Source organism: Macrobrachium rosenbergii, chromosome 25 (genome assembly GCF_040412425.1).
Source record: "Macrobrachium rosenbergii isolate ZJJX-2024 chromosome 25, ASM4041242v1, whole genome shotgun sequence".
Taxonomy (NCBI): domain Eukaryota; kingdom Metazoa; phylum Arthropoda; class Malacostraca; order Decapoda; family Palaemonidae; genus Macrobrachium; species Macrobrachium rosenbergii.
Window position 1 is genome coordinate 45126703 of NC_089765.1, and position 14053 is coordinate 45140755.

General features: G+C 41.0%; 1 protein-coding gene across 3 annotated transcripts in view; it reads left to right on the forward strand.

Annotated features, from left to right (window-relative positions):
* The window catches only part of Dbp45A (putative ATP-dependent RNA helicase Dbp45A), a 186875-nt gene that overhangs the window by 114038 nt on the left and 58784 nt on the right, over positions 1 to 14053 (forward strand). For 2 of the 3 annotated variants that reach the window (XM_067127554.1, XM_067127555.1), the window contains exon 7: positions 530 to 706. The exons of the other annotated variant lie outside the window; for it this stretch is intronic. In XM_067127554.1, the coding sequence (XP_066983655.1) occupies positions 530 to 706 (177 nt within the window). The remainder of the gene's footprint in view (positions 1 to 529; positions 707 to 14053) is intronic. 3 annotated transcript variants of the gene reach the window in all.

A 14053-nucleotide genomic window follows, 5' to 3' on the forward strand; every position in this document is an offset into this window, starting at 1 on the left:
CAATTTACTGGAATGATTAACCTTGTTCTTCAGTGCTTTATTATTAGCAACAACTTTTGTGCCTGCTGCCTAGCCTACGGCGCTCAGTCTCCCATCCATAATACGGCCTGCGTTGGATGCAGGGCAGTTTTTTGATACATTTAAAAATTAAAAATTGTGTCTTAATACTCCAGCAAACATGGTAATTGTAGTGATTGTCTCTCTCTTCTTCTTCTTCTTCTTCTTATTCTTCTTTTGAGTCTGAAAGGTTGTGTCAGTGAACAAGAGGCAGTTGTAAAGTAATGGATTATTTATAAATATTGTAGCCATGTTGTAATAAATCCAGTTCATCAGCTCATTTACTACTTCTTTCGACCTTATCGGTCCCACTGTATAGCAGGGTCGGCTGCTTGAGTCAACTTTCTCCATCTGTTTCTATTCCTTGCATCTTCTTTCCCAGTCCCACCTCACCCCTGTCTCTCCTCACCACACATCCATCTGATCCACTGATGCCCCACACAGCTCATTTACTAAGGATTGTGAATTCCAGGTAGCTATGGTCATCAACCACAAAATACCCAATCTTCCAAAAACATACATACATCGTGTTGGTAGAACAGCAAGAGCAGGAAGAAAAGGACAGGCAGTTACATTAGTGACCCCACATGATTTAAAGCTGCTGTTAGCAATTGAAGCAGAGACTAATAGAAAGATGACAGACTTTGAGGTATGTAATGGGATGAAAGGTAGGTTTATCTGTATAAGAATGGGATTTGGTACTGACTGAATTGGTTTCATACTCTTCAGTTTTGACAAACTCATTTCCATTTGTTGGTAAAGCACTTGGTTCTATAAATATAGAATTAGACAAAGTCTCGGACTTCAGTTTTTGAAGATAAAAAATTATCCAAATATTTCAGGCTTGTGTTCAGTATTTACTGTTAAGGGTGGATGGTGATAATCTGACTACAGAGTTTAACGTTTTCTTAATTAGTATGCAGTAATACCTCAAACTTACTTGAAGTTAGGTTCCAGAACCCCTCATGTAAGGCGGGAATTCACGTAAGTTGGGTATGGTCACTAAAAATGCTAATACATCAGTAAATGCTTATTTTTAGAGTTTAAACCCTAAATATGACAAAATCACGCTCCCAAAGCACTTTAATTTCATTTAAAAGTTAGCTTAATGCCGTACTGTAATTCATATTTCATTACAGTACCGAGAGAGAGAGAGAGAGAGAGAGAGAGAGAGAGAGAGAGAGAGAGAGAGAGAGAGAGAGAGAGAGAGAGAGAGAGAGAGAGATGGGGGCTGTCCTTACATTAAATATCAAGAGAGTGAAATTATTCATGAATTATTACAGAGATAGAGAGAATAGCGTGTGTGAGAGAGAGGGGAGCCTTGTTCATACATTAAATATCAAGGGAGTGGAATTATTCATGATTTATGACAGAGAAAGAGAGAATAACTTTGGAAAGAGAGAGGGAGAAGTTATTCTTATGTTAGATATCAAAAGATGGAGATTCATGATTTATGAAGGAAGGAGAGAGATTTTTCATTATCCTTCTGTAGTGGTATTTTAAGTAACCATCAGTGGACAACATTTGTCCCCTTCGCATGGTCAAGATGTCAATATGTCAAGATAATTGACTGTCAGGGTGGAGAAAAGACTGGGAATCCATATGTATTCATTTAAAAAATTAAATAATTTACCATAGAAATGCAAAAAGCTGTAATTTTAGCATGGAAAATATGAAAAAATTAATAACAAAGTAACATCACGTTTATGTATAAAACTATAGTATACAAAACAAATAAATATACATATGCATAAAAATCTCTCTCATATCTCAGTGAGATAGAAAATAAAATACAACTCATATGTCAAAGCAAATATTAAAGTACCAAGAGAGAGAGAGAGAGAATGTTTACATCAACAGCTGTTATGTGATTTTGATTGATTTTACTGTATTTTAAGTAAAGTATGCTAGTATCATACAGTATTTATGTACAGAAATGAAAATAATACAAATTTTTCATACCAATTTTACACAAAAGCATGGTAACTTATAATTACTTCAAAAATTAAACAACCACTTCTGCAGGGTTTTTCCAAGGATTTTGCAAATGTCACCTCTGTGAAAAAATTGTGTACAGTATGCCAGTTATTTAGGCTCCAGTGAAAAGTTCGTGCTTTGTGAATTCATGCAACTCGAAGTGCGTAAGATCGAGGTATTACTGTAGTAAACTAAAAAATTATATATGGTTTACAGTCAACCCCCGCCTATTGGCGGCTCTGGATTCGTGGACTCACCTATTCACGGATTTCTCTATGGAACAAATATACATATTCATGGAAAATTCACCTGTTTGCAGGATTTTTCTTAGAGAAATATTGACAAATTATTTTTGTGACTAAATGCACTTTTTGTGATAAAACTAGTAAAATAGGCAGTTATAAGCATTTTTAGAGGGGTTTTAAGTATTCGCGGATATTAGCTATTTGCGGGGATTAGTGGTACGCATCCCCTGGAGATACCTTGGGTCGACTGTATTTTCTAGCATACTGAGTAAAATCAGAACATTTTCTCATGTATATTTTAATCACATCTTTTCATCTTGTGTGAATTCTGTGTACCATGCAGTTTCCTAAGGAAATAATGCAATCTGCTGTAAAAACTTCTGATCATAAAAAATTATAAAAACAGGATAAACAATAGAAAATCTTGTCTAACTGAAGTTGGATTATTTTACTCTTAGAAGCTAAGTAAATGTAAATTAGCAGTCTTATTTCAATAAAGTTTGCTTGAAAGAATGATTAGAGGAGGAGCATTAGTGCAGTCATTGTTGAAGCTCAAAGGTATGTTGTGTATTTATTAGTACTGTACTGTATATACAATTTTTATCTCACAGAAAAAATATTTATTAATTCTCAGTTCCAATAATGATATCTTCTTTGTAGCTTTAGTAAAGATAACTGCAAAAACTAACAGTAAATTTATTATGCTTACTGAAAGACATTCCTAGGAAACAGACCTGCTACTTGTGAACACTTGTTCATATAGTACTTTGAAAATACAGTACAGTAGTAGAATTAACTTACATAGCCTGGAATATCAGTAAGATACACAGGATTTCAAAAATAAAGATGTATTGCTAAATACTACACTTAGAGCACTTAAAGTAATGTATAAAAGTAAGATAAATAGCTCTAACAGGAATATAATTATAAAGAAGCAAAACAAGATAAGGCTTAATAAAGGATACACTTCCCACCTTAAGTACATGAAAGACAATTGCTTAATACACAAAAACACATTATGTCATTAACCCTTAAGGGACGGCATAATTTATCAATGTGCAGCCCCCCAGACTAGGGAAACTTTGAGGTTGGTAAAATAAAAAAAAATTAACATCAATGGAAAGAGAATGGCACGTACATTTACGCTGTATAAATAAAAAAATTCTAAAAAATTTTCCCTGCCTTCCACGAGAAGTTGAAAATGACTATTTGCAACCCCTTGTGGGGCCTCATTTACAAGACAATCATAAAGTTTACCAACTTATGAATGTTTTTTCTAATAATTAAATTTATTGTATTTTGTAAAATTATTATTACTGCTCACACAATATCAAAACAGATAAGAAATAAAAGCAGTAACAAATTTTTTGCATATTTTTTGAAAAATATTCACGTAAATTTACGAGAAGGAAGATTCAGTAACTTTTTTTTTTTACTTTTACATGCTTTTTCTAATATTTCTTTGCAATTTTCTTTGTAAAATTACATTTACAACCGACATACTATCGTAAAAGACAAAAAAAAAAAACAACAGCAACCCCTTCGTATATTTATAAGCAAATTTACAAAAAGACTCGTGAGAGAGAGAGAGCCAGTTCTTTCCTCCTTCAAGTCACAAGCATTACTGATGGCTGGAAAGACGTCTGTGGCAACACTGGTATGACTCTCGGGTCAGTATAAAAGTTGCCATTAGTGAATTTATAGCATATAGAAGTATTGGCACCTCTGTCTCGCCCAATTCTTACCATATCGGTGTTGCGTAATATTGTTTCACACTCAGGCGCAATCCGTCCACCTCCCCAACCCTGTTTTACTTCACACTCAGGCTCAATCCATCCTGGGTTAACTGTATACCATAAGATAACAAATAAAATTAACAAATTGCAATACACTCCCTGAACACCTGAATTAGCCCTGGTCACTGACCAGCCCGAACTATATCCCCATAATTTCTTTACCCACTAAGTGGGTAATTAACTGTCAGCATTACCAACGCGTAAAGGAAAATCGTGTCAAGTGAGTTACCTGAAGTACCGTTGGCAATGCTGCTGCAAGTCCCGGCCGAGTGAGGCCGAGATCCCCAATTGCTTTTTGTTCGCCGTGCTGCTTAGATGTTTCCTGCATCAGGAGAACTCTTTGGTCTTTAGCCCGACCCCCATATAAATTTTTTTTTTTTTTTTTTATAACGACTTGGACCGTATTTTTGCCCTTTCTCCTGGATTGTACTATTTTGTCTGATTTTGGATGTTCTCCCCCGTCTTGGACTTTGGCTGAACTTTGGACTTGGAAATGGAAAAATTAGTCAGGAAGACGCCTCCATCGGATAGCGCCGCTGCTTCCACTTCTGCTACAGCTGTTACAACCAAGCTTTCTACTGCTGGGGATGCTGCAGCTCATTGATCATGCACAGCCTACAAGCGTAGGATGAGTACCCTCAAGCATGACAGACATTCTCTTTGCATAGCATGTAGATAGGTACAATGTAATGTCTCTCTAAGATGTGACGAATGTAGGTCATGGTCGGTAGAGCAAATGGAAGATTATGTAAAGCATAGGAAATCTTTGGCTTCAAAGAGTAAGCATAGGTCAGAATCAGCAGTAGAGGCATAGGTTTTTGATAAGGAAGCTATAGAATCTGAATTATTCAGAAAATTAGAGGATAAATTGTCACCTAGTATGTCTAGCTTATTTTCTGGCTTCATGACAAAATTAACTGAAATGAAGGATCAGAACAGTAGTTTTATGGAAATATAATCTAATCGTTCTCTTTCAGCTCCCCTGCCTGTTCCAGAACCAGCCCTAACGGGTGCCAGGGGTCATTGAGAACCGCAAACCTTGAAGGTAGGATCTGCTGGGCTCCCCCGACGCGGAGCAGGCAGTGTTAGCAGCAGATTTCCCCCTTCCCTCTAAAAGCGTAAGTTCAAAGGTGAATTTAGAATTAGACATGACTCAGACAAGTAGGGATAGTGCTTTAGGAATTAGTCAGGAAGAGAAGTTGAAGGTGCAATCTTCTTTGGGTTCAGGTGTGGTTAAGGGTTTCGGCATCTTTGTTAGATCTAGCGGCTGGTTTATTTCCGGCAGCAGGCTCTCTGCAACAAAAGGTTGCTAGATCCATGGAGGATGGTTCAGATTTGGTTGCTAGTTTGTCGGGTTCGGAAATTTTGGAGAATACCCCTTCTTCGAAGGTTCCTTTTCCTTCAGGGAACAAACTTCTTTCGTCTTGCAGTGATGGTAATTCTGTCGATTGGGCTCTAAATATTGCAGAATATAATGCTAATTTGTTGGGTCTCTCTGAGGGTTACAGGTCATTAGTTAGACATTGTTTTAATCTTGGGTTTTCTAATATCTATGACCATGTCTTAAAGAACCTTCCTGAATTTGCAAATGATGTCTTTCAAGATTATCAGGGGGGGAACAGAATCAGTCTATTTTCTTTCCTTAAAATCTATAGCCTCTTCTTTGACTTCAGAGTTTTCCCTTTCCCCCATTGCTTCCAAACCTTCTTCCATTGCTCTTTCTCTTTAGCGGACTTGTCTTCTGTGCCATCTTCGGCGATTCCCATACTGGAGTTTCTCAGGCTTCCGATCTAGTTGCTGCAGCAGTTGGTGGTGTGCCTGCCCCCGCATTCAGTGTTTCGCTACCAATAGTTTCTGCAATCGCTCCGTTAGCTAGGATGGCTGGTAATTTGTCTTCCTCTGTTACCTTGGTTTCGGTACCTCGTAACTTCCCCATCGAAACTCCTTTGAGTTCCGGTCAAGTTGGTATGTTCTTCACCTGTCCAACGTCGTCGTCAGGGGCTCCGGTGGTTACTCCCTGTGTGGCTTCTTCCTTCTTCCCTCCGGTTTCTTCTTTCTCAACTTTTTCCACAGGTTTCTCTGTTCCTCCAGCTAAGGCAGGCAATGTAGGTTCGGGGTTGATTCCAGGTCATCAAGGACCTTTTCCCCCTTCTTCCTTATCCAGCGGATCTTCTGTTCCGGATTCCCATTCTCATGTGGCTCTGATGAATCCGGGTTTGCATGGTTCGGGTGTCGCGGCCTCTTCGCTCTCAGGATTGGGCGTTGTCCGTCCAGGTGTGACCGGCCCAGGTGTTGCGTCATCATTGTTGGAGGGTGCAGGGTTTGCGCACCTATTTCAGTTGCATCCAGTGTGTTCACGACTGATTCTTCAGGTGTCCGTCTCGCTCACCCAGGTGTATCATGTTCTGGATTGTCAAGTTCGGCATTTGTTAGGGATCAGCCTGTCTCATTTCCTGTTCCAGTTCAGTCAGAACGGTCCGATAAGGATTGTTCATGTGAAGAAGAGGATCCGGTACCAGAGGTTAGTTTTCCTTCAGCCAATGAGAACACAACTGAATCAAGCAATGTTCGAGTCGTTATATGCGACAAAACCAGTAGTTGCTCATTCATCAAAGAATCTAGTCTGGTTTGGCCGTGTCGAGCAGACATTGAGGGAGGCAGACAATAGGTTAGCGGCTTTGATAGGGTCGGTTAGGCAGGATTCAACCCTGCTTCCTATTCGGAAGGGGTTTTATAGGGTTGCGGGTAACTCTTCTGCGGGTGTCAGGGTTCCTCTCATCGAATCGTTGGAGGCTTTTCTATCTCAGGTTCTCTCTTCGAATCGCCTGGTATCTGTTACTGCTAGAGAGGCTTGTATCATAGAGGACACTTTTTGCAGCCAATCAGAGGCCTTGTCCCACTCTGTGTGGATGTTGTCCGGATTGATGGGGTTCCTTAAGCAGGATGGGTATACTCCTTTGTATCTGACCTTATTTGATATCCTCATCACTTCTGTGTCGATGGGTTTGGTTTACCAGGCGAACATTTCTGCAGGCTGTACGACGTTCTTTGGGAAGAAGAGGAGGGATTTCTTTTTGAACCATCTGCCTCCCCATAATCCAGATATCCACAAGAGGGTTCTGTTGAGGGCTCCCTTTGTGCTCAGCAACAGTCTGTTTAGGGAGGAAGATGTTTCTGCCATGGTGAACTTTGTTTCTTCAACATCGGCAGTTGAGTTGCAACAGGCCATGATTCGAGTAGCAGCTCAGAGTGCCAGATCGCCTAAGGGGTCCAGAATGTCATCGCCGGCTAAGCGTACGTGTTCCAAGTCTCCTGTAAGATCTCCGAAGAAGGTCCGCTTTTCCTCCAAAAGTCCTGCTTCTTCCTCGGATCCGAAACCTTCTGCTTACAAGAAGGGTTTTCAGAAATAGATGTTCCCTTCGCCTGCACCAGTAGGAGGTTGCCTTGCTCCTTTCTGGAACATCTGGAAGGAGTGGGGCGCAGAGAGTTGGGTAGTGAAGGTGTTAAGGAAAGGGTACAGAGTCCTTTTTCACTCACTTCCTCCTCTATCCGGCTCACCGGTTCATCTTCCCAGTTATTCTCCATCCTCCATCAGGGGGATAGCTTTGGCGGCAGAAATCCAAGCCCTTTTAGAGAAGGGAGCATTAGAGCCTGCTCCCCCTTCTCCTGGGTTTTACAGCTGCATCTTTGTGGCCCCAAAAGCAGGAGGATCCTGGAGACCCATTATAGATCTCTCGGGTCTCAACCGGTTGGTCGTCTTGACGAAGTTTCATATGGAAACTTTGCAGTCGGTGCTGCAGTCAGTTCGGAGAGATGATTGGATGATTTCAGTGGACCTCAAGGATGCATATCTCTAGGTTCCAATTCATCAGGAATCTCAGAAGTTCCTTCATTTCTCAGGTCCAACTAGAACATTCCAGTTCAAAGTCCTCTGCTTCGGTTTGACCACAGCACCTCAGGTATTCACGAGGGTAATGTCTCCTGTTTCAGGCATAATGCATCGTCGGGGTTTCCGGATAAAGAGATATCTTGACGATTGGTTGGCTCAGGCTTTGTCGGTAGACAAGGTGCTGCAGGCAAGGGATTTCTGACTGAACCTCTGTCAAGAGTTAGGAATTTGGATCAGTTTAGAGAAGAGCTCACTAATGCCAGCACAAGTAAAGACATATTTGGGGATGATGATTCAGACGCGTCCTTTGAGGGCTCTCCCGACAGAGGGGCGGATTCTGGCGATTCTAAGCCAACTGGACGGGAAGAGAACGTGTTCATAGTCTGGGACAATTCTTGCCTGAAGGATCTTCAGTGGTTGTCAGAAGAACATCGTCTGACCACCGGCGTAAGATTGGATTCCCCTCTTCCAGACGTTCATCTGTACACAGATGCCTCAGATCGGGGTTGGGATGCAACCCTGGAGGAATCTCAGGCTCAGGGCCTTTGGAGGGATCTGGATCAGGAGGAGTCCATAAACTGCAGAGAGTTAAGAGCAGTAGAGGAGGCTCTAAGTTGCTTCTCAGAGCAGGTAAGCAACAAGACAGTAGCGCTGTTTTGCAACAAAGTTACTGCGATGTCATATCTCAAGAAGGAGGGGGGAACGAGATCGCAGGCATTAAACGGCATAGCACAGAGAGTTCTCTGTTGGTGCGAGGACCACAGAGTTTCTCTCATTCCCCAATTTGTGTCAGGGAAACTCAATGTATAGGCGGACGCTCTGAGTCGTTCGCAGGAAGTTCTTGGGAGAATGAACTCTAGTTCAGGAGGAGGTGCAACTTCTGTTGAAGAGATGGCCAGCAACAATAGACCTCTTCGCCACCAGGTTGAATTTTCGTCTCCAAGTCTACTTCTCCCCAGTAGTGGACTCCATGTCCTGTGGGACAGATGCAATGCTACACTCCTGGGACAACATGCAAATTTATGCATTCCCTCCATTCGGGATGATCCAGGAAGTGCTGGCAAAGCTCAGAAACTGCGACAACACGCAGATGACTTTGGTATGCCCCTTCTGGCCACAAAGACCTTGGTTTCCGGACCTTTTAGAGTTACTGATGGAAGTCCCGGTATTCCTCCCAGAGGGGAAAGATCTTCTCAGACAGCCACGTTTCCATTACTTCCATCGGAACCTCCGCGTGCTGAAGCTAGCTGCATGGAGACTCCAGCGAGCAGCCCATCATTCAGGACTCTCTAAGGCAGTGGCTCGACAACTGTCTTTCTGTCTGAGAAGTTCCACTAGAAAACTGTACCTCAACTAGAAAACTGTACTGTAGTTGGTGCTGGAAACAGGGCATAGTATTTCGTGTCCGTCAGTGGCACAGGTAGCAGACTTCCTCCTGTTCCTGACAAAGGAAAAGAGATTATCCTATTCTACAATTGCTGGTTATAGGTCGATGCTCAGTAGCACGTTCCGATTTCATCTCCCGAGCTTTCAACCAGCAGAATTTTACATAATCTTCGTAGGTCTTTTAAAATAGAATGTCCAATTCTTTCGCTTCGGACCCCCTCTTGGGATTTAGCAGCTGTGTTAGGTTTCTTAAGATCTGCAGCATTCGAACCCTTAGAGTCACTGTCCCTAAGGCAATTAACTAAGAAGGTATTATTTTTAGTTGCGCTGGCTACAGCCAAAAGAATCGGAGAAATTCGGGCAGTGTCGATGACGCTATCCTTTTTGGGGAAAGATATTTTTCTTTCTTACCAGCCGGAATTCATTGCGAAAGCCGAATCAGAAATGAATCCTCTTCCCAGAGTGGTCAAGGTCGCGTCCTTGGAAGATTTCGTAGGAGGTGACACTTCCGAAATCCTGCTATGTCCGGTTAGGGTTCTGAAGGCTTATTTGTCTCATACCGAAAAATTGTTGCCTCGCCCGAGAACATTATTCGTTTCCCCTAATTATCCATCACGTTCTGTTTCTAAGAATGTGATTAGCTTCTTCCTACGAGAGATTATTCAGCAGGCATCGGAGGGTTCTTCATCGCTTTTGGAGCCTTCGAGTTGCTTTTCGTGTCCAAGGGCACATAGTATTAGGGGAGTGGCAACACCTTCGGCCTTCCTTAGGAATTTTTCAGTGTCAGCGATCTTAGAGGTGGCCACTTGGAAGTCGGTATCGGTTTTCACGACTTTCTACCTCAGAGACATTCAGTTTTCTTTGGAGAAGGGTTACTCACTGGGTCCCTTTGTGGCGGCCAGCTCAACTTTATAATTACGTAGTACAGGTATTCCCCTACTTACAATGGGGTTAGGTTCCAAAAAACCCATCATTTGTTGAAAAAACCGTAACTCGAATATGGCCTAGCCTACACTAGGGTAATCAGTACCATCTATACATATATGGTAGCCTAGCCTACACTACACAGTATACTTTATACATATATGGTATAGTAATTATTAGTGTCAGCTAATTCTACAGGTTCAATGCAGATTGACATAAGTCAGTATAAAGAGAAATTGAATAACAAACAAAGCCTAGCCTGCACTTTGGTATGTTATATACGGTAGCCTAGCTTACATTATACTGTATTCTGTTTTCACATAACACCGTATTATACAAACATCAACATAATGAATGTGCATCTTCTCCATGGATCTTTTAAAAAGTTATTCTTTACTACACTGTATCCTATTGTATATATTCTCATATTGCTTTTGCATTATAAATTGCGATCAAATTTTTGGTTTGGGAATCGATCACGTTTATTTCGCCGCATTTAACTTGGTTCAGAGCGCATTTCTTGCTTCTAGTTAGCGTAAATGAGTCTCTAGATACTTTATTTATATGGTACATATATATTTTTCGTTATATGAAGTGTTTTTAAGTCGAAATGTAACTTAGATATGTCTCATTGTGAAATTAACTTAGCTATTTTTTCGGTAATAGATGACGTTGGCGGCTGGCTGTTTGGGGACATGTTTATTTTGTGTAAAAAAAAAATCAAGATTCCGTTCGCTATTTTCTCGTGATTTCATCATCGTACTACGAGCTTTTCATATTTATCTTTTATCGGCGTGAAAACAGCAGTAATATGTGTTCTTTCATGCCCAGTAGTTTTGATTGAAATACTTTCCAATTTTATTTGCGGTCGAGTTTCATCCATGTTGCCAGTGCACGATAATTTATAGTCATTAGCAGCTTGAACATTGTTTTTTCAGCTTCAGCTACAACTTGCAGCTTAGATTTACTGTAGCAGTATATTTCCTTACCGATCTTTTCTCCAAAGCGGATAGGGTATAGTGTAAAAATATATCAGTACTTAACGTCATTTTTAACATAATTACGGTAATTGTTTAACCGTAGGATGATTGAAATACAAGCAAAACAGTTGTTATCCAATTCGGTTATTAGCAAAACAACAGTTTCTCGTTAGGTTGTTTGTGGCTGTACGCACTTTCGCAAGAGTATAAGGTTACTAACAATACTTTTATCATTCTCTTACTTTTTTAACTAGAAGATGGAATAAAGAGATGGAGGAAAAGAAGTTGGTCTGTCATGCTGCCTGATTGTACGCTGTTGCCTGTGCCCGCTCTAAATTTAAAAATATATTCTAAATATTGTCATACTGGTATTAATTGCTAACTCCATCTTAAACTCGAATTATCGTAAGACGAATTACTGTAACTCGTGCACTACCTGTATTTACAAACACAAAAATTGCAAACGAACACTGACCTATTTTAACTTCCGACACAATGAGAGCAAGTGAGGTCGGCTCATTGAATTAATGTACTTATTCTAGCCTCTTGGGCCAATGTATCATACACTGTACGCTGCCTGATTGTACGCTATTGCTTGCGCCAGTCGCCCGTGAAATTTAAAAATACATATTTTCAAAATATTGTTGTATCGATATTAATTGCTAACCCCATCGTAAAAGCGAATTATCGTAAGTCGAATTATCGTAACTCGAGCACTACCTGTAATGTCACGGGGGGGGGGTGTGTGACTTTAGGTAATGAGTGTAGTCTAAGGAACTTAGGGTTCTCTGTTGGTCGGGATTCATAGTGAGAGTATTAAGTTTGCCTGTTAGTGCTGTGAAGTTAGGCAGATCCAGTGGACAGGTTTGGTTTCTTCAACCTCTTCTGCACAGACATTGGCGGCAACGGATGGTGAAGAACTCGAAGATACTGCACACTCAGCTTCTCCTCCATACATGAGAGGCTACAATAGCCACATGGGAGGTTCATCGTACTCCTCCATACATGAGAGGCTATGAATAGCCACATGGGAGGTTCATCGTTCTCCGCTATACATGGGAGGCTCTGATTAGCCACATGAAAGGTTTGTTTTTCTCCCCTCCATTCATGGGAGGGTTTGAATACCACATGGGAGGTAGCTTGAATCAGACAGTACCTAGACATGAGACTGACGTCGGGGGTACTCTCTCTACAGGCATCCTCACCTGCCAAGTGGGATAACCAGGTGAGGATACATTCATTTATACAGAGGAGGCAAATAATGAGTTACCTGCTTTCCCTGTTGGCAGGTCGGGCTGAATTAGATTGATCCCACCTCCTTTAAAATTTTGTTAATCGGGCTAATTCAGGTGTTCAGGGAGTGTATTGCAATATGAAGTTTTCATAATAAAACTAATACTGTAATACTTACCTGAACACCTGAATGATTCCCACCCTCCGCCCCCCAACTTCAATTTGAATAGTGAATAACTCAATTGGGGATCTCGGCCTCACTCGGCTGGGACTTGCAGCAGTGTTACCAACGGTACTTCGAGTAACTCATTTGACAAGATTTTCCTGTAAGTGTTGGTAATGCTGACAGTTAATTACCCACTTAGTGGGTAAAAAAATTATGGGGATGCAGTTCGGGCTGGTCAGTGACCAGGGCTAATTCAGGTGTTCAGGTAAGTATTACAATATTAGTTTTATTATGAAAACTTCATTTTTTGCAAGCATGACAGGGAATTTAGCCCATAGATAATGAACATAAGAAAATACAAATACCACACCAAATTCAGAAAACCAAGAGAGTACAGTCAAATAATGAACAAGACCAAACGTAATTTCATTGTGATCCTTATTTTGTGCTCTATTTTGGCATTTTTATGGCATCCTCGCAAGGTTCTTCTTCAACAACTTGAGTACCAGTGTTTTATTGTTTTTTAGGCGATTGAGGCTCCTTATTTTCCTTTAGTTTAATAATTAAAGGGATTTATAACGCCCGTCTCGATCTCCTCTCACGTCGTCTCTTGACATCTCTTGGTCTTGGGTCGGCATGTTTGTTTTGTGTTATTTATTAGTATACCTTTTTGTTTGGGATATTTCCCCAATTAATGATTCCTAACTTTAGTGGGTGTGATTAATTTTATGTTTGTTCTGTACCCCTTTACTACGAGAAGTGCTGTTTAGCGTTTAGGCTACGAGCTACCCCCTCGGGCCCATTCGCTTTTTATCATGGCTTCATTACAAGAGTGATGTTTAGCGTTTAGGCTACGAGCTACCCCCTCGGGCCCATTCGCTCTTTATCATGGCTTCATTACGAGAAGTGCTGTTTAGCGTTTAGGCTACGAGCTACCCCCTCGGGCCCATTCGCTTTTTATCATTGCTTCATTACGAGAAGTGATGTTTAGCGTTTAGGCTACGAGCTACCCCCTCGGGCCCATTCGCTTATTATCATGGCTTCATTATGCCTTAATTTTGTCCCTCACTTCTCTTAGCCTTTGGGGATCTTATTTTCATTGTTTATTTTGTGAATTTTGTGTTCCCTTCCTGGTCAAGTGCTGTCTTGCTGTTTAGGCTACGTGGTTCCCCCTCGGGCCTATTCACTTATTATTTTGGCTTTATTTTGCCTTATTTTAGCCTCTCACTTCTCTAAGCTTATGGGAACATGATTTTCATTGGTACATTTAAGTTTTGACCTTGTGCTCGGATGCTTTTGAATTTTGTTAATTATTTTGGGTACTTTCATTTAAGTGGAGGTCGGCCATTTCCCTTCACGTTCATGTCGTGTTGGGCCTGCCTATCCTCCTACATGTACCT